Source organism: Camelus bactrianus, chromosome 8 (genome assembly GCF_048773025.1).
Source record: "Camelus bactrianus isolate YW-2024 breed Bactrian camel chromosome 8, ASM4877302v1, whole genome shotgun sequence".
NCBI lineage: Eukaryota > Metazoa > Chordata > Mammalia > Artiodactyla > Camelidae > Camelus > Camelus bactrianus.
In genome coordinates, this window is record NC_133546.1 from 19,430,177 (window position 1) to 19,450,481 (window position 20,305).

A 20,305-nucleotide genomic window follows, 5' to 3' on the forward strand; every position below is an offset into this window, starting at 1 on the left:
AAAAACAAACAACCCAATCCAAAAACGGGCAGAAGACCTAAACAAGCAATTCTCCAAAGAAGAAATACAAATGATCAATAGGCACATGAAAAAATGCTCAATATCACTAATTATCAGAGAAAGGCAAATCAAAACTACAGTGGGGTTATCACCTCACACCAGTCAAAATGGCCATCATTCAAAACTCCACAAATGACAAATGCTGGAGAGGCTGTGGAGAAAAGGGAACCCTCCTACACTGCTGGTGGGAATGCATTTTGGTGCAGCCACTGTGGAAAATAGTATGGAGATTCCTCAAAAGACTAGGAATAGATTTACCATATGACCCAGGAATCCTGCTCCTGGGCATATATCCAGAAGGAACCTACTTCAAAAAGATACCTACACCCCACTATTCATAGCAGCACTATTTACAATAGCCAAGACATAGAAACAGCTTAAATGTCCATCAACAGATGACTGGATAAAGAAGAAGTGGTATGTTTATATAATAGAATACTATTCAGCCATAAAAAAATGACAACATAACGCCATTTGCAGCAACATGGATGTCCCTGGAGAATGTCATTCTAAGTGAAGTAAGCTAGAAAGAGAAAGAAGAATACCATATGAGATCATTCATATGTGGAATCTTAAAAAAAAAAAAAAAGAACATAAATACAAAACAGAAACAGACTCATGACATAGAATACAAACTTGTGGTTGCCAAGGGGGAAAGGGGTGGGAAGGGGCAGACTGGGAGCTCAAAATTTGTAGATACTGACAGGCATATGCACAATAGATAAACAAGATTATACTGTATAACACAGGGAAATATATACAAGATCTTATGGTAGCTCACAGTGAAAAAGAATGTGACAATGAATACATGTATATTCATGTATAACTGAAAAATCATGCTCTACACTGGAATTTGACACAATATTGTAAAATGACTATAACTCAATTAAAAAAATGTTTAAAAATAATCTATAAGTTCCTGATCCCAAACGAAAATAAAGACACAGGCCATGTGGTAAAAAGGAGGAAAGCACCCGGGGCAGCACCAGGGCTGGATCCCAGGGGAGGCTCAGAGGAGACAGCTCACGCTGGGTGCGGGGGGTGTCTCCTGAGGTTGGTGAGGCTGGACTGGACACGAGGGACCCTATCCGTCCTTCCCATGTGCTTCTGAGGGAGGGATGAGAAAAATGAAAGCAGCACTAGGGAAGGAGTAGCAATGTGCAGGATGTGCTCATGGATGGAAGATGGTTCCAGCTTGTTCCATGGACCGTTGGCCTAAATTTGACCTGTTCAAGAATATCACTTGCCTTGTGTTTCAACTCACAAGGTGTCACCTTTATGCTTCTTTCAGAGTCCAGGCCAAAGAAGCTACATATCTATGTTTCCAAGGTTGCAGCATGCTAATGGGGTGGGGACGTGGGGAAGTGCGAGGAATGGGTACCTCCAGGTACACAAGGCCATTAGGAGGGAGAAGTGGCCACGGTAAAACAACTGGAGTCTGGAGGAGCTGGACCAGACCCACATGGTCAGGTCAGCCCATCGAACATCAAGACCCTGTGCAGTAGGAGTGAGCTATCTCACCCTCGGGCCGCATCTCCCACTGCCCACATTGTCCCCACCACTCCCATACCCTTCTTCCTCCTCCCCCAACCCCCAACAAAGCGCCTCCTCCCACAGATATGAGAGTGGAAATTATCTGATCATCTGGTGTGGTGGCAGCAGCCTACACCTGGAATCAGAAGACCTGGGTTTGAATTCTACCTGGTGTCCACTGGCTGTTTGACCCAAGGCCACCCCTCACTTTCCTCATCTATTAAATGAGGTAAGTAAGAGTCAAATGGGATTCCGAAATTATGAGGATCAAATATGTTAACACTGAATTATGAGGATCAAATATGTTAATTTGAAGTTCCCTGTAATCCATAATTATGATGATGATTAAAGTAATTTACACACTTACCAATGTGAATGACCACTAAATGGCCTTTCTCCTTCAGGTCATGTTTACCTTTAAATGGAAAGTTTGTCAAATCAAATGAATCTCTTATTAGTGAACTCTGACCAATTCTTCTGGCCCAGTTTAAGTGAGTCTGGGGCGAGTCCGCCCTTTCATTCTGGCCTCAATTTTATTTCAAAGACGAATGTGGTTTTTAGGATAGAAGTGGACAAGCAAGCATCACTTCCATCAGTTCTTGGAACATTAGTAGTTTTTATACCTGGTACCTAGGAGCATTGGAGATACCCAGACCAAAAGTCTAGACTTAATGTCTTGAAATGAATAACTTTAAGGACTAAAGTCTGGAGTGACCTGGGATTGGATTATATAGCACCTGGTGTTGTAAAATTCTGTGATGAACAATTCTAATCAAAGATGGGGAATTTGGTAATTATCTACAGAGAACAGAAACCTGCCTGAGGTCCCTGAAATATGCTCCTTCATTCATTAATTTCTTAAACACCTTGAGTTTTCATTGTCCCTTCTACTGACTTCCATGTAACACTACAAATAGATTAATCAGTAAAAGGTTTGGTTTCCTTCCTCCCTCCCTCCCTTCTTTCTTTCCTTCTTTTTTTTTTCTTTTTCCTTTTCTCTTTTTTTTTATAATTGTGAAATATCAGCTTAAAAACATCAGTTTAAAAAACAACAGTTGAAAAAAAAAAAACCCTAAATATCAAGTGCAATAAGTTCTTCTTTGCCTGTGATTATATTGCATCATAAAAAGTCATCCTGAGGTGACAGTTAGATTTTACCTGCAAATGGTGGTGGGAAGATGTGAGTAGGTGGTAGTATCAACCTTTGACCAAAACCAGGAAATTCACATGATTAGTTAGGGAAAAAAATTACTCAGACAGGTGGCTGGGATTGCTATCTGATCAAGGAAATTCTGACACTCCGATGCAGTGGTCATACATTTGATTTCCCCTCTATGGCCAGAAACTTAGGAACGCCAATTGGAGCAAGAGGAACAGCAGAAAATAAACTGATAAATGAAGTGTAAAAGCATTTCTGCTGGTGATTATCATGGTAGAGGACAGAAGAGACCAGAAAGAGCCCCCTCCTTTTTTTCTCCCACAAGTTTTCACAGACGGTTATATATTAGTTGTTTCAAAACTTACACAAGGATTGGGGACTAGAGGCAGTGAAATTTAGCAGCAGTGCTGGTGTTAAAGCGATAAGGCTTTGGCTCCAAGTAACACCTTCCAATCTGTACAGCAACAGCAATGGAAACTTGCTACAGGCAGGGTGGTGTCCCACATTTTAACTTGCCCCCAGAAAATATCCCGAATTTCACAGATGTTCACAGTAAGCTGACCTGATTGTAAATATCTTCTCTTCTGTATATCCCCTCTGGTTAAATGAAGTTATGCAAAGGCGCAGACAAAAGCAAAGCAGGAAGCCTCCCACACTAGAAATGGGAGATAAGAATCACAGAAGCCGGAATGGCTCTTACTGACGGGCATTTCAAAGCAAAGGTCGACATATAGGGCATATTTGTAAATCCTCTGTATGTGTGTATAAACATGCCCCTTCACACATCAAAACTGGATTTGTTCTTGAGCAACAGAAGGTACTGAGAACAAAGTGAAAGCAACTGAACAGTAAATACACACTTCGAAGGTATTCAACAGACAAAAGAGTATTACCTTTAATACACCAAGAGCTAAGACAGCGACGCACCAGAAAAACGGGCAGAGGTTGTGCATAGGAAGACCACGGAGGAAAAAAAATACGAATGGCTAATAACATAAAATACTTGTTAAGTTCAACAGTGATCAGGGACATATAGGACTAAAGACACAGTTCATATGGCTTAGATTAGCAAAAGCTAAAATATGCCAATAGTTTTTGGTCCTGGGGCGAGGAAACAGGCCCTCTCATGCTCTCCTGAGAGTGAAAATTTGTGCAGACTTTAGGGGAAAATACAGTAATGCTTAAAAACTGGTACTTTTTGATTTGGAAATATTCTCATGAAAATACACCCACCTATTCAGAAAGATATACTCAAGGTTCACTGAACATTGTTCATAATAAAAATACAGGGGAAAATGCAACATTAATATTAACAGGGAAGTGCTTATACAAAATATGATACAGCTAGACTGTAAAATTTTCTGCAAACTTTAACATGAGTGAGATAAAATTGTATATATTGACAGGAAAGAATGTTCAAAAAATTTTAACTAAAAAATGCAGTGTGCAGAGACAATGCTATGCATAATCCCAAGTTTATGAAAAAAATTATTCCCATATATTTTTGTGTATCTCCACTGAAGTAGTCTGAAAGGACACTAGCTGAAGACAAGTGAGGTTGGGGAGATGTGAGAGGAATTACACTTTTTCTTTCATAAACATCTGTATCAAGAATGTATTATTTTAATGGTGGAAAAATAGAAACTGATTTTGCTGAGGTTAGAAAAGTGGAAAATTGTTGTTTTGGTTGTTCTTCAATCTCATTGTGAATTATTGGGGTTAGATGCAGACATTCTGAAGGTGGTTGATTAGCTGACTCCACATGTCAACTGGAAAAAAAATGCACCACCTAAAAGTTGAGAAGTAAAAACTTAATTTTCAACTTTTAGGTTCTTTGGCAGACTTACTGAGGACTTCAAGCCTGAAGACACCCTCTCAGATCGCTCTGAGGGACTGCTCTGAAGACACAGAGGAGGAGCCAGGATATGAGTTTTTGCAACAAAGACCAGGTAATCAGAATATCAGAAGATTACTGTTAATTAAAGAAAATCAGATCTCTCCAGTTAAGAAATTTAATGCTTTTCTATGTATGGGGAGATGCAGGCGTCTGGGCTCACTGAAATCATTCCTTTAATATGCACCTGAGCTTTCTAGGGCCAGTACCCTGTGCTTTCCTGTCCTTTGTCCCCTCTGGGGGCACCACTGGGGGTGGCTGTAGTGGCTGAGGGCTTGGCAGCAGGTGGCCTGCTCGTCTCCATCCTGAGTTCCCTCCCGCTCACCTTGGCGGGGGTTGGGGGGCGCAGGCTGGGGCGGCAGTGATGATGGCTGCTTTCTGCAGCATCCCTCGTTTACTGATAAGGCAGGCAATATTTTTCATTCATATACACGACGTTAACTTTAGAGTGTCCACTAATTTACTAACTGCTACCCACAAGGGGAGTGGGAAACAGAGGCAGACATCACAGCCCTGTCACACCTCTGGCCTCACTCTTCAGTGGATGTTGGTATGAAACAGTTACCTCCCCGACTTTGCTTTCCACGTTAACTTTGTCAGAGAACATGGCAGCCCTCTGCCCAAGCCCACCCCTCCGCGGACTTACTTCCCATCTCACTCAGAGAAAAAGTCCACATCAGTACAGTGGTCTACAGAGGGACAGGGCCTCCAACGGCTCTCCCCAGCTCACTCTGCCCTTCCGGCCTCTTTTCTGTCCCTCAGACACAGGAAACATCCGTGCCTCTGAGCCTTGGCCCTTGTCCTTTTCTCTGCTTGGAAGGCTTTTCCCTCAGCTCTCCCCAAGGTGCTCACCCTCACTTCTCTCAGAGCTTTCCTCAGATGGTGCCTCTGCAGTGCGGCCCACCTTGACTACCGTATCTGAGGTCCCAACCTCCACACCCGCACCCCGACACTCCTTGTCCCTCCCCCACTGTATTATCACCATCTGATATTCTTTATTTCGTTTACTGTCTCTCTCCAGTGACAAAGATTCTCTCCATGACCAAACTTCAGCCAGGCTCCTCTCAGGCCCCTTCCTGACTAGGCCTCCACCTTGACCTATAAATGTTTGAACAAACACTAACATAGTTTCTTATAAAAGCTCAAGGCTGCTTCCCTAAGACCACCCTAGCCTCCCTTAAAGTACCTGCGTGGGCAAACGCAAGGCTGCCAAAGAATTTAGTATTTATTCTAACCAACACCTGAAGACAGGGCCCCCTGACTCCCAGCCTCTGTGGGAGCCGAGGGGCCTAACCTCCTTAAGTGATAAGCGCCAGTTAACAAACCCAAGTGGGTTTCACATGGACCAATCCCCCCTCTTTTTTTTTTAACTTTTTGTAATTTTTCACTTCCCTGCCCTTACTGAGCCCCTGCTTACGCCCCTCCTCACTCACCCCCTCCCTACTCCCTCACTCTTCCTTTGAAACACCGAGTCACCTCTGCAGAAACCGAAGTTGCGTGCAGTTCGTCCCAGACTGTTCCCCTACTCCCGTGGCACATTACTGCTCAAAAACCTGTGCTTTCCACTCTCAGTAGCACCAGGCTTTGTTTATCTGTAATATTCCCCACTCTAACGTAGGCCGCAAGGGCTGGATTTTGTTTTCTCACTGGCACATAGTAGAAACTCAGTAAATACTTGCCGAACATCACTGATGGATCAACAAACGTGCATGGGTTTTAGTCCCTCCGGTGTATTCCCAGGCTGGGATAAGCCTATTCACACGTTGGGATGAAATATCATTGCTCACTTCACTCCTTAAACACCTGCCAAATGACAGGTGCCTGAATATCACAGATCATTCCAGTCTTCTTACACTTATCTTCGATTTGCTTTTAATCCCAACAGAGCACGATCTGCTACATGCTTAACATCCCCTGGAAACGTACACAACCGAGCACAGAACACCGCGCTGATGAACAGTTATTGAAAGATACTGTACAAAACGGATTTGCTTCCCAGGAAGTTTTGTATTGATGGTTATTTTCTCCACTCCCCACCCTTTACTTCCATCCATGGCCCCAGTTTTGAGACTTCCTTTCAGCCCAGCTTCCCCAGTGCCTCTGAGTTTCCATTCCCCAAACTTCACTGCAAGAGCTTTGGCTGTGAATTCCAGTAACTTCCTTCAGATGCAATCCAGTGATGTCTTTTCAGCGTTTACTGTTTAGATTCATAGATGATTTGACTGCTGCTAACCTCCCCCACTGACTCTTCCTCCCTTATTCTTCTCATTTTTTCCAGCTGTGGCTTCTCCCCATTTTTAGGTGACTACCAGTGGTCCCAAGTATAATCTTTCACATCCAACAAATGCTTTGTAAGTCACTAGTGTAGGTGAGGCACTGTGGAGGTTACAAAAGCCTAACACTCTAATCCTTCACTCAAGGAGAGGGGAGGCAGTCTACACTCATGGGAAAAACTAGAGTTTACTGCACAGTGGTTGCTTTAATAATTATTGGTTGAATGAAGTGGTTATATAGGAAAATCCTGATGCTAGCCTAGGCAGTAATGAACTGTTCACATGACTGACACCTTAAGTCAAAGTTCTCCATTTAGAGCTGTAGTCTTCCCCATTATTACACCTCTTGATCCTACAGGGTAATTTTCATGGGTATTGTAACGTCAATCACAGTAGACAAAACTAATGTATCTTCTTATTACATCCTCAAATCTGCCTGCTTTCCAGCAGCCTCGTGATTCTCAGGCACCACCACCTTCTCATACTCAGGTGCATCTTAGCACCTGCAGTCCTCTTAGAAGGAGGTCCATGCCCCGCCCATCCAGGCAGTAGGTCCTGAAGCCTCCCTTCTCATGCCCGTGGGAAGCCTTTGTCTGGGTGTCTAACCCCAACTCCAATCTCCTTCAGCCTCTCCCTCCTCTGCTCTACAAAAGGCAGCATAGACACTGACAAATAAGGAACTAAAATGCTCTGCAAATGTAAAACTTTTCAAAAGTGTATATTCATCTTCTACTCTTGTCTTTACATGTTTGGGGTAATGCCATCTCAAAAAAACCAGATCTGAGTCCTAAGTTTCCAGTGAATAAAGTGTTTTCATCTTAAGTAAAGAAAAAAATTATGGGTTAAATGAAATTTCCAATTATAAGATAAATAAGTCCTGGGATGTAATGTAAAACATGGTGAATATATATACTGTACTGTATATTTGAAAGTTGCTAAGAGAGTAAATCTTTAAAGTTCTCATCACACACACAAAACTTTTGAAACTGAAGGCAGAGATAGATGTTTAAACTTGTTGTGCTAATCATTTTGCAATACAGACATACACCAGTCATACTGTACGCCTAAAATTAATGCAATGTTATATGTCAATTATATCTCAAAAAAATTCTATCTCCATCTCTGAACCCTTCTATCTGAACACCCTCTAGATGCTAGACACATAGAGCCTTTACCAATAAAAATCCCAGGAGCCAATTCACCTGGGCACTCTTGAAGCAAAATATCCTGCCAGGGGGAAGTCCTAAAGGCTCCCTATGGCTAAATATTTCAGCGCGTCCTTGGATGGAATTTTAAGCTACCCTAGTGCTAGAAGGAATCCAGCCTTAAAATAGTTGATAAGCCTAACAGGAACTATCCAGAGAGGCTTGTTCCTCAAAGTGTGGCTCACAGGCCAGCAGTACCAGCAGGACTTGGAAGCCTAGAAGAAAACACAGAAGCCCAGTCTCCATCCCACTCCTAGTGAATTCAACAAGATCCCCAGGCGCTTCACAAGAACAGTAACATTTGAGAAGTTAGATAACACAACTCTGTCACCTAAATCAGATGTAGACTCAGGTGAGAGCTCTGGTCAACAGGTCATTACGGTTGATGTGAGTTGTGCACTGATGCACAGAAACGTCACCCCGATACCCACCTAGAAAAGGATGGAAGACGGGGTGCTTTCCGATAAGGCAGTCTAGGTCTCTAATTTTTCATCCTCTGTGGCATGCCTTTGTTGCCTGCTGACTATCAACAGAGCAGCAAGGTGACGATGGCTGAAAAACCACAGCCCGGGATTAAGAGCTTCCTTGCTGGGGCACAGGGACCAGTTGAATCATATCGAGACACCTCCACCCCCGGTCCTCAGTAAGAGTTAACACAGGTGAGGGCCTGCAAACATGAACTTCAAGGGAAGCCTGGGAGGGAGAGGGGGCGCAAAGAGCAGCAGTTACAATAGGTGTGTGCTGGAGGACAAGGAAGGAGGGTGCCAGGCAGCCCCAACGGGGAGGTGGGCCAGGAACATTTACACACAGGTTTTGATGGACAAGGTAGGTTTCTCAGAGCTAGAAAGTTCAAAACACCATCTTTATCCTTCTGCAGCTGCCTGGCAGCTGCCAGTCCCTCCTGGGCCTGGGCAAACGTTCCCATCTCACCACTGCCCAAGGCCATGGACTTCGTTCAGATCCCAGCCCTCTGGGAATTTGTCCAAAGAGACACTAGGCCAGTAAAAAACTACCGATCTTGATCTGGATAACTACATGCAACCTAATGCCAACCCTCAGCCCATGCTGAGAAATAGTTAATGAGAACAGGGCAGAGGAATGCTATCCCACACCCCAGACGGGCCCCACAAGCCAGGGTCACCAGCTGGGGGAAGAGAATCCCCAGAGATCCAGGCTTTGAATCAGCCTCACTGCCACAGGTTCCATCTGGGAAGAGGCACAGACTGATCTGCTGTGTTACTAGGCCCACTAGTAACGTTCCTCAAGGAGTAAGGAGTGTCTGGTAAGTGACCCACTGAGGGCTGAATAGAAATACAAGGGCCTAGATTGCACCGTGGCAACGTGCATCCTACAGCTGGCGTGGTGGTTGTGGGGAGTATCCTGTCGATTGGCCCAGAGAAGAATGTCTCTCTTCATGACCAAACCATCTGCCCCAGATTCTTCACACTCCTCAGTCCCTGAGATCTGCCCTTGGGACCCACCCTAGGGACCCACCCCTCCAACATGTGCCCCCATCCTTCACCCCAGCCAACCACCTCCACCATCCTTGCTATTCTGACCTGTTTCCTAGGAAAACCCCTCCTTCTTGCTTCCTTCCCCATAACTCCAAAACACCCACTGCGCTACAGGACATCCACTTCATTACAGACAAAAAGACTTCCTTATTCTATATAATTGTATTACCCCACCCTTTTTCTTCTTTCTTACCTTAACGGGCATTTGACTTTTCTCAGTGGCACTTTTGCTTCCCAAAAGCCCAGGAATTCCTCCCCTTGCCAGTCCTCTGGTACACTGAGGTAGCGGATACTGTTGGTGGGTGTTCCCATTCTAACCATCTCTGTCTAAGAACTACCCTCTCCACGCCTGTAAGAGTTCGAGTATCAGCCTTACCTGTCCCACGTGATGGATACAGACGGTCACAGGAATGGCTACCTGGCCCAGGCCCGGTGTTTGGAATTGGGATCCAAAGACACAGAGGGGTCTCTGCTTGCTCTGAGGATATGTGAATGCGGGAACTCTGAGGAAGCACGTGCTCATAACAGCAGAGAAATCGGGTATGGGTGGGGGGACAGATGGATGGATGCAAGGATAGATGGAAAGATGACAGATAGCTAGCTAGATCCCTAGAAAGAACAAGTGATGGAGAGTTAGAGAAGGAGTACCTTCCTTGGCCACAGCCAACTTATCAGTTTCCGGTTCTAGGTCCTCATGACACTCAACTCTACTTACTGGTTTTGAACTGCGCTTGTATGCTTATAAAACAAAAACAAAACTCTCTTTTCAAACAAAGGAGTCTCCATTACTGGTGACGGAAATGTGTTCATTTTGATCAAATCCTCACTATCACTTAATAATCATCTCATTCATGTCTCATTCTGAGTCCCTCCAACACACATCACATTGTCTTCTTTACTTTCTTAACCTCAGAGTCACTATGTTAACAGTCCAAACTGACCTGCTCGGTTAGCCGACGCCACCTTGCATGGTCATACATTTTTGAGGTATAAAGTATTACTATAAAGTAATATGAATGACTTAGGTGTCCAAATGAGCATTATTCCCACCAAAATAATCATTCTGGGAGACAATATGGCCGCTATCCTGGCCATTTCTGGAATGTCTCTTCAGATCTTCACCGCTGACAGTAAACTTTTGTCTCTGAAAGTTAGACTTGATTTTCCCAAAGAGCTGCAATTGTGCGGTAATCAGAGCAAGGGGATAAAATAAGGGCACAAAACCTTTACTCATAAAACTGTGTTAAACACTTTCACCCAGTAAGACCCTCATTGGAGTAAGCATCTGACAATTTTAAAAGATAACATTCATTTGAAGACATAAGTTCTACTACATTTATTAAATGTAAGTCATGTTCTTTATCATCATCACATCTTTCTGTTACCTTCATCCAGGCATTTGGAGCAGAAATCCAAGCTTTATAAAGCCCAGTAGGTTGGAGAAGAGGGATTTAGTAACTGTTTGTTTTTGATGTTAGCTTCTTACTTATTATTTGATACAAATGATACCTGTAAAGAAGACATGCCGTTCAGGTAGGTTAAAACAAAACACGAAGGCAAACGATTACAGACCAACCCTGATGACCTGAATCACGGCCATAAATTATCTGTCACTCATTTAAAAGACGTGAGCTGCTGACCCAAGTTGAAGCATCACACCGATGATATTCTTGCCCTCGTCCCAGTCCTGAGCTCTGGGGATAATGTGCTTTTCTTTAAGTCACACGTTTCTTCCTGTTGTGAGGGATAAGCAGTAGCTACTTTTTCTCAAGCCCTCACAGAGGCATCGAGAAACTGCTAAGTAAGGTATATAAATGTCAAGCGTTAGCCAATAGGTCACGCAGTGAGCCAGATCTCAGAAACCTTTCTAAGGCAAGTCGTGCAGCCCTCTCTCCTTTGTGCAGACTTCAGCGAGCGTGATCAAAGATAATGAGTCACCGGCAGGGTGTTCTAAAAACACTAACGCTGCCTCAGTGTGTTCTTCCTGGGCTTCACTGTAACTGAAACTACACTCGTACTTTGAGACAAGATACACACACGACTCCAAGACTGAGTAGTTTTAGGTCAAAAGAACACAACGAAGTAATGATAACTGAAGCGCGCTCGCCTGGAAATACTGGATCCCAGAATCACCTCACGGTTTAATCCAGATGGGTTGTTTACGCTAGAAATCTCAAGTGTTGGATATACCTTAAGAGACAGAAAGTTGGCTGGGGCCTGAAAACGACCTTTTGACAGAAACAGATGCTTATTCTGATGATCTCAGAGTAGTGTTTGTACAATAGGACGTGATTCGAAGTCCTCCCTGTTGGTGGGGGCACAGACGAGTTGTTTTCTACGAGGGGCGATGGACATGCACTAAAGTCCTGCCAGGGAAGGAAAAGAGTGTGAGCGGTGAGGTCCTAAAGATGTGGGTGTCAATCCTACCACTTCCCTGCTGTCTGCGGGACAGAGGGTTACTCAATTTTTCTGAAGCCAGGTTTCTTAGCTAAAAAGTGGATTTGACACAGAGCTCCGTCACAGGGTTGCTATAACGGTGAAATGTGATAGCTTGTGTAAATAATGCAGGGCTGGATTAGCATGAGGGTTCACTCCCTTCTAAGCCCTCTTGCCTACACTCTGGCGTCCAACTCCCAGCAAGGCCCAGCAAGGAGGCTGCAGAATCCTTGTTCCCTGGAACCCATCATCACCAGCTGAGGCTGGACTGACATTCACAACTGCCCTTTCACAGACCACTTCCGTAGGCGCTGTGAAGGGTGGATGGCATGATCCTCCCGAGGAAGAGCTAATAATCTCGTGAGCAGCTCTTCAAAAACACTCTAGTTAATTTTGGAGGGTTTTTGTTTGTTTGTTTTTGTTGTAAACATTTAGAAATCATAGCTTCTACCCAAATTTCCACTTATATTTTTATCACTTTGCCTAATGTTTTAACTTATGTTTTGATTTATGACTTGATGTCAAAAAGAGCTGACTTTTAGGGAATTCATGCATTAAGTCTGTAAGTATTTGGTAAGCACCTACCATATACCAGGGCCGGTGTCTGGCGTTGAGAAGGCAGAAGTCAATGAAACACAGTTTCTGTTTTCAATGCTGTGACAACATGAAGAAGGACACAGTGTAATGTATCACAGTGAGTCCTGTAACAGATGTGCACCCAAGGTGCCACCAAGTTCATGGCATTTTAGAGTCCAAAAGCACTTCTCACAGTCTCAGCCTCGCATGAACCCTATGAGCTAGGTGTTACTGTTACTAATCATTTCCAGGTCAGACAGAAGGAAGCCAAGCGGAAGGAGGGGAAGTAAGCTGACCAAGATCACACCGATAGCAACCGTGATTCTGTGTCTTAAATCTCAACCGGCTGTGTTCTCGTCACCATTGTCCCTCAGCGTCCATGTCAGAACACACTCAGAACATGCCCCCATCAAGCTTGCAAATGCCTTACAAATGTCACCTGAAATGTGTCTCCCTTCAGACACAGGAAGTTCTCATACTCTGGTCCTGGCCCAGCCTATCTCCCTTCTCTCCCCCAGGACCCTACTGAGAGCCAAATGCACTACTGAGTGTTTTCTGAAGATGTCCGTTGCTTCGGGCCTTGGTGCTTTTTCTGTACTGTTTCCTCTCCCCAAACACTCCTCCTCCACCCCACCCAGCTCCACCTTCCTCTTCCTCCTCCTGCCTGGAGATAGTAGAGGTTTTACCTCCTCCAGGAAGCTCTTCTTGATTACCCTCCCCCCAAGCCATTTCCTATAACAGAGGCTTCTGGGGTCTCCCCCAGGCCCAGGACAGGGCACTAGTCATAGCTCAGACTTTACTGCACTGTAGTCATCTGTTTATTTGCCTGTCTTTCCTCCACTAGGCTGTGAGTTCCTTAGGGATGTTTTTGCAGCCTCTGTGTTTAGCCCACTAGCTGTCTGTTGATTGAATGAATGAACAAGGAATCAAAATATGCTCCCTTGCCTAGTGTACCTCCTGCAGTAGCTGGAGCTCAAAACAAATCTACAGCTTTGCCAGCAGTCTCAGGGCTACCCTTGAACTACTGATGTCACCTAGAGCTTACCAGTTAGGTATAATGAGCTCTTTGTGTATCTTCTGAAAGTAAGAACAATGGTAATCATCACCATTATCAGTCATTTTTTGTGCATAATCATGGAAAATCACAATAGCTTAGACCACTAGACATGCTGCTGTTAGGATGCTGAAAGCAATCCATTCTGCTTTCAATCTTACTCCCAAAATTGCAGAACCATATCTGCCCAGCTCTGTACACCCAGAGCCTAGAACAGTGACTGGCACATAGTAGCCCTTGCCTCGATAAATATTAATTAAATGAGTGAATAGAAACTGCCCAGGTTCAGTGCTTTCTAAATGGCCTTACTGGCACCATGTGATGACTACGCTCTCCAGGTCACAACTGGCTTGAGTTTGGGTGGGTATCAGATCAAGGACAGTGTCTCTGGGACCTCAGTGTGACTTCTGACCTAGGCTTCCAACAGTGGATCTTTTCTAGGGACTTGAACTAAAAGCGATGAAGAACATTTTCCAGGTCAATATATGGACAAGACTGAAGAGGAAGCAAAGGGAAGTTGTGGCAGGGCCGGAACTATGACGTGGTGTTTGTGTGAGTAGATAGATGAGGACGCACCTGCCAAGGAGTATCTGTTCAGGTGGGAAAGCAGAGAGGCAAAGAGAAGCTGAGTGTCGGGGAGGCCGGGCCACCCTGGAGGAAGCACCGGAGAGAGAAAGGAACTGGTCCCCGGGGCCGCCTCGGTTCCTGACAAGTCTCCAGTCTCAGCTCCAGGTCAAGTGCAAGCTGACTTAACAGGCACATCCTTACCTAATAGGTGAAGATAACTTTCAGAGCTTCAGCCTCTGCTACAGGGTAACAGGTGACGCTGAATTTTAAAGTGTTCACCTTGGGAACAGGACCATCATCAGCTTACATCACTGCTTGCTTCTGTGAGCATTAAATAAAGGCACCTCTTCTGGGATAAAGCCTGACCGGCAGTCAGCTCCTAGCTGGATGAGAAGCCTTTGCACAAAGAAAAGGCTTCCCTCCTTGGGGGAGGTGGGGGCGCTGTACAGCTTGGCCAGGGCAGGGCACAGGCTGGATTTGAGCCCCCCTTGTCCGTTCTGCTCAGCACGTTTTGTACCGCCCAGGCTGCCCCGCTTTTCCCGGCAAGATGGCTTTACTCTCTTGTGAGAAGGCAGAGACAAAGTAAACTCAGAGCCAGATGGTCTTTGGTGAAAAATCACTCTGAGTTACATGATTAGAAAGTGAGCAGGCGTCCAAGTTCCTGCCTGGGAAACACTGTGACTGGGCCCAGGAGCCCCCAGGACCCAGCCACCCTGGCACGGCATGGCATTATGCTTTGGGGAGCAATGGCTGAACATGCAAGCACCAACTGGAAGAGTTATAACCTTAGAGGGCACTGGGAGCGCTAGCAAGATGTGGACAAGCAAGAACCTCCCCCAGTGGGACAGGTGACCATCAGGTGCAGAATCCGCCTTTGGACAGTGGCACCTGGTGGCCGTGGCCAGTCAGCAGTGGGTATGGACTGACAGAACCTCCAGGCTGGCTAGATTTCTCACTCCACTCAGCACTGAACACACTAAGGATGAAAGACTCAAGAAAAAGATACTGGATTTGCCATTACCTATACATCTATATATATAATGAGGAGAAGGGGATGGCGGAGGCACGAATCAGGGTACCAAAGGAGCGGAGACTGTGTCTGGACACCAAGCTGATAAAGTTTCCCTCTACTCATACCGCCCTTTTTGAGGTGGCTCAGATGCTCTCTGTATGCGCAGCCCTAAGTGCGAGACTAAGAGTCATCGCTTAATGACAGTAAATACCTGTTGGTTCTCCCTACAGCCCGATGAGCCCAGCACAGCACCTGGCACACAGCAGGTCCACAGTCAGTACTTGCTGAGCGCTTACAACAGGAATAAGTCCTGGGCTGTGTCTTAAGTTTCTTTATTCACAAAACATTGGGCTTATCAGAAAAGCACATCAGAATCCACTGAATGTATTAAAGTTCCCAATGCGGAAAAAGTTTGGCCTGAAAATTAAGAGACAACCTGTCCATCTACTATGCAAAGCTTGTTTGGGGACTTTACTCTTTTAAATGGATAAAACATCACTTTATTTACAAAGAACGAAACTTTAAAAATCCAGAATTTTTGTTGAATTTCAGAACCGTGAGTTCAAAACTCATAAAGCAAAACCAACCTCCATTTTTCTAAGCTCAGTAAAAGGGCTGATGTATCAATTCCAATATAACTTGAGTTGTATTTTTAAATGTGCTTATTTGAAAATATGTGGCTTTCTTCACATTTTTTGTACAAATTTAAAATTTAAAACTAGAATTTTTGCTGGCAAAGCACGTGCATTTTTATCACGTGGAAAATTAACCATTCAAATCACAAGTTAAATAAAAGCCGCTGAAGCCAGAGATGCTTTTCTTGACAAAAATCCAATAATAAAGCACAGACAGAGGAAGTGGATTCTCTTGTGATATCAACACATCAATGCAGTGCAAGCACAGAGCTGGTCTTTAAAAAAAATTTTTTTTGTATTGGACTGTCTTTTGTTGGCATAGTAGGCAAACTTTTCGAGTTTCAAGTTTTTATTATTCTTTCATGGAGAGAAAGGCAGAGAGGAAGTAGGGGTGGGAGGTGGGGTGACAGGTGGGGGTAGCCAAGATGGGTGGGTGTTCTGGAGTGAGGCTCTATTCTGATAACCCTTGAAGGATACTTTCTAGTCTTCTCTTCCTGCCCCTCCTCTGCTTCCTCCCGGCCACACACCACTGCAACATATGATGTCCCCTACCCCTCAACACTCTCCTGGGGTCTCACACCAGGTAATTCACTCAATATTAGAAATTAACCCTTAGAGGGGAGGATATAGCTCAGTGGTAGAGTGTATTCTTAGCACGCATGAGGTCCTGGTTCAATCCCCAGTACCTCCATCAAAAAAATAAATAAAAAACCAATACAACATAGTAAATAAATAAATAACCCCCCCCAAAAAAAAACAAAGAAAAAAATTTTTTTAAGGAAATTAACTCTTAGGAAGGACTTCTTGACAACTAACCAAAATCAAGAAGCAGGGTGGTAAAAGCCACTTGGGAGGTGGCAGCAACAGAAGACAATACCAACAGGGATGTGAGAACGTACTAAATAAGACTCTTCAACCTCACACTTGCTCAGGCCAAGCCTGGTCACAGTGTCACAAGACATATGGCAGCGAGCCGTGTGGACATACAGGCCATAGCAAGGTGGTTCTCAAACCTTGCTGCCCACGAGAATCACCTAATGCCCAGGGTGCACCTGATGCCAATAAAATCAGAATCCCAGGTGCTGAGATCTAGCCACAAATTGTTTTGTTGTAGGGTGGTGGGTTTTTTTTTTTAACTCTCCAACTGACTCCTATGTGTAATCAACTTTGAAAACCAGTGGCAGAGAGTAATGTTTCTTAAATGTCAATGTGCCTAAAACAATCTGGGGATCTTGTGAGATGCAGATTGAGATTAAGCAGGTCTAGGGTGGGGTCCAAGATTCTGAGGTGAGGCCAGTGCTCCCTCATATGACCCAGCTTTGGATACTGCCCACTTGTGTGCCCAGAACCTCTGGGGAGGGCCTGGGAATCAGGCTACCCTCCATCAGGCCACAGAATGTTTTCCCAAGATGTTGTAATCTTTCTGTTGTGCCTCTAAGACAATTCCGTTATCCAGCCCAGTCATCTGACTGATTCTCCATCCATCCGGCCTGGCGGCAGAGGCTGCGGGGTTCTGGGGGAAAATACTCTGTGTGTGTCAATGAGGGACCAACTCATTCTTTTTCTCTCTGATTCTTAAGAAATGTGGGGATCTCCTCATCACCTTGAGCCTGCTCTTAAAGAAATCCAAGGCTCAGTTCTGAAGATGAAATACAGTCACACAGAAGTTCACTCTCTCACACATGGTCAGCATCCTGGGGTGCAGGGTGTCACTAAAAGCTGTCACTTCCTAATATCATTTAAGAGTGCACAGAAGACAGAGTCCTTGAAGTAAAACAATTTTATAAATTGCAGCCCACAGTTCATGTGATGTGTGCTTTGCACCATCATATTTAAAAGGTTTTTACTGCCCTGTTTCTGCACGTGAGCCTTAACTTCCATCTTTGAAAGGGAGAAATGGTGATACAAGCTATGATTCGTTTATCGACAGTGACCAACTGGACGAATTTTCAGTTGTCTCTTTAGAGTCATCTGAACGGTTCATCTTTGTAAAAAATCAATCAAGATTATCCATGGCTAGAGTTCAGTTTGGCCCAGACATAAACACCAGGAGGTAAAATGCATTCAGCTCAACACTTTCTACAACGTGAACCTGACAGAAGACCCTCGATGCATGTCTCATAACCACTGCTTGTACTTAACAATTCTGACCTGCTCTAAGCAAACTGATCTGCAAAGTCAGATCACCAGTATCTCTGATGTTTTCTAAGCATACACACTGCATGACAAAAATGATGTTAGAAGAATAAGAAAGAGGGCTTTGATAGAACATGGAGCTAGCTTGGGGGTGGAGTGGAGTCAGAGACATGGAAATGTACCCTTTTTGAAGGGGAAACTAGGCTTCAGGTAGGAGTGAGTTGCAAGGGCCTGACCCCTGGGCACAGAGCCTGAGGTGGGTAATGGCGGACGGGAGCGTGGGTGCACTGGCCTGTCGCGGCTGTTGGTAGCTTTGATGTTAGCTTCAGTCCCAGCTTAACCAGCTCCCACTCATCCTCCCTAGATTGCAAATCAGAAAACAATCTGTAGAAACTTAACAAGTCCTATGGACTTTTTAAAAACAGTTCTCTAGTTCTCAAGATAATGCTTTGCTCAAAAGCATTTAAAAACGATTAATTATTTAATCCCCATAACCTTGCCACGTGGTGGTTCCACATTCTCATTCCCACTTTAAATACCGAGATATGAGGGACAAGGTTAAGTGATTGGCCCCACGTTACACAGCTCGGCGCTGGCAGCACCGGCCCTCAGCCTGGTTCTGCCCGTCGGTGCACAGAGCAGCCCGAGCTGGTGGCGCACACCGCGCCGAGGGGAGCCAGGGGGCCAGGCAAGGGCCAGAATGCCGGCGCTACCGCAGAGATGCTGGCTCCAGGCTTTGTCAAACTGAAGGATCAGATGAACCGACAGCACGGCCACACTCTCAACACCACCTGTGTGGGGTTTTATAGGGAAGAAAAACTCACACCCCGGGTCCACTGGCCAGTAACCGCCCTCCATCTCCTCCCCGCAGAAGGCTTTATTTCAGAAGCATGAGCAGTTGAGAGGGTTTTCAAGATTTGCATTGGCCCCAACACCGCCTCCCCCTACAACTCAAATAAGAGGACCGCACCCTTCCGAGGGACCAAAGTCGCGCTGAAGACCGAGGGAAGGGTCCTCTTCCTGATGGACAAGCCTAAGAACCAGAGCAGCCAGTGCTCCCGGCGCCGCACGGCCACACAGCCGCGCGGGAGCGCTCCCCATCGCAGAGGCAGCATCTCGCCCCGGAGAAACGCGCGACCACCCGGCGCACCGGCTGTAGCCGCGTTGGAGCATCTTCGAACGAGGATACCGAGCCGCCCGCAGCCAAGGAGGGGAACGGCGAGGGCGGGGGAAGGGGACTTCAGCTTTGCACCCCGCCCCCCCCCAACCCCTGCAAGACGCTTCTCCCTTCCCGCTGACAGCCGGCTCGGCCGCGCTGGCCGGGTCTTCGTCGCAACCACCTGCCCCCGCCGGCCCTCCCTTGGCCCCCAGCGCCCAGCCGCCCTTACCTGAGCCGGAGATGTGGACCCGGAGCGGGCGGCCCCGACTCGAGCACGACGACAGGTCGCTCTGAGAGCGGCCACGGGGGCTCGGGTCCCCGGGCAGCCTGCGCAGGGCAGGCGCCGGCGGCCGGGCGGGCGCCTCGGGCTCGTGGACCTCGGCCGCCGCCTGCCCGGCCGGTTCGCCCGAGGACTCCGCGGGGCTCCTTCCCGCCTCGGCCATCGGCTGCCGGCGGCCCAGAGCGCGGGGTGGGGCCGGCGCCGAGGACCGCGCTGCCCCGCGCGCGGCGACCCCGAGGCAGCGACAAGGGCGGGGAGGCTGGACGCCGGGCGCCGAGAAGCCGGTGGGGAGGGCGGGAGGAGGAAGAGGACAGAAAAGTTTGCACAGGAAGGAGCCGCCTACAGCCGGCTCACGCTCCCGCGGGCGAAAGCCGCAGCGCTCGGAGCTGGGCCGCCTTCTGTGCCCGCGAACCTGCCCGCTGCTCCTCCCCCTGGGCGCAGGCTCTGCCCTTTGGAGGACGGCAGCAGGAGGGTCCCCTCTGGGCGTCACCCAGCTAGCAGGCCTCAAATTATCAAAGTTGGGGCTTCAGGAGCTGGGGTGCAAGGTCAAGATTAACAGTGCAGCTTTCATTTGGGGGGCGCGGGGGTGGAACCGAAAGGATCGTCCCTAGTTTACGGGTAGGAAATTGCAGTGCCAAAGCTCTAGACGTGCTGGTGGGTTCGTGGCGGATCTGGAGTTCCTTAAGTCAAGGCCAGTGACCTTCCCCTCTCACCTCTTGTCCTGGAAGCCCTCCCCACCTCCCACCTATCCCCACATTCCTGGGTTTCTGTCTGCTGGGTAGGCTCCTACGTCATGTTTAAAGGCCAGTCTT

At 46.4% G+C, this 20,305-nt stretch overlaps 1 protein-coding gene across 7 annotated transcripts in view; it reads right to left on the minus strand.

Moving 5' to 3' along the window:
- Nucleotides 1–19,725, minus strand: part of PHACTR2 (phosphatase and actin regulator 2) — a 241,290-nt gene extending 221,565 nt beyond the window's left edge. Inside the window, exon 1 of one of the 7 annotated variants that reach the window (XM_074368237.1) lies at nt 19,443–19,722. In XM_074368237.1, the coding sequence (XP_074224338.1) occupies nt 19,443–19,656 (214 nt within the window). In that variant the 5' untranslated portion in view covers nt 19,657–19,722. Of the gene's footprint in view, nt 1–19,442 lie in introns of all 7 variants that reach the window. The other 6 variants (XM_074368244.1, XM_074368242.1, XM_074368240.1 and 3 more) reach the window with 6 other exon arrangements.
- Between the last annotated feature and the right edge of the window lie 580 nt (nt 19,726–20,305).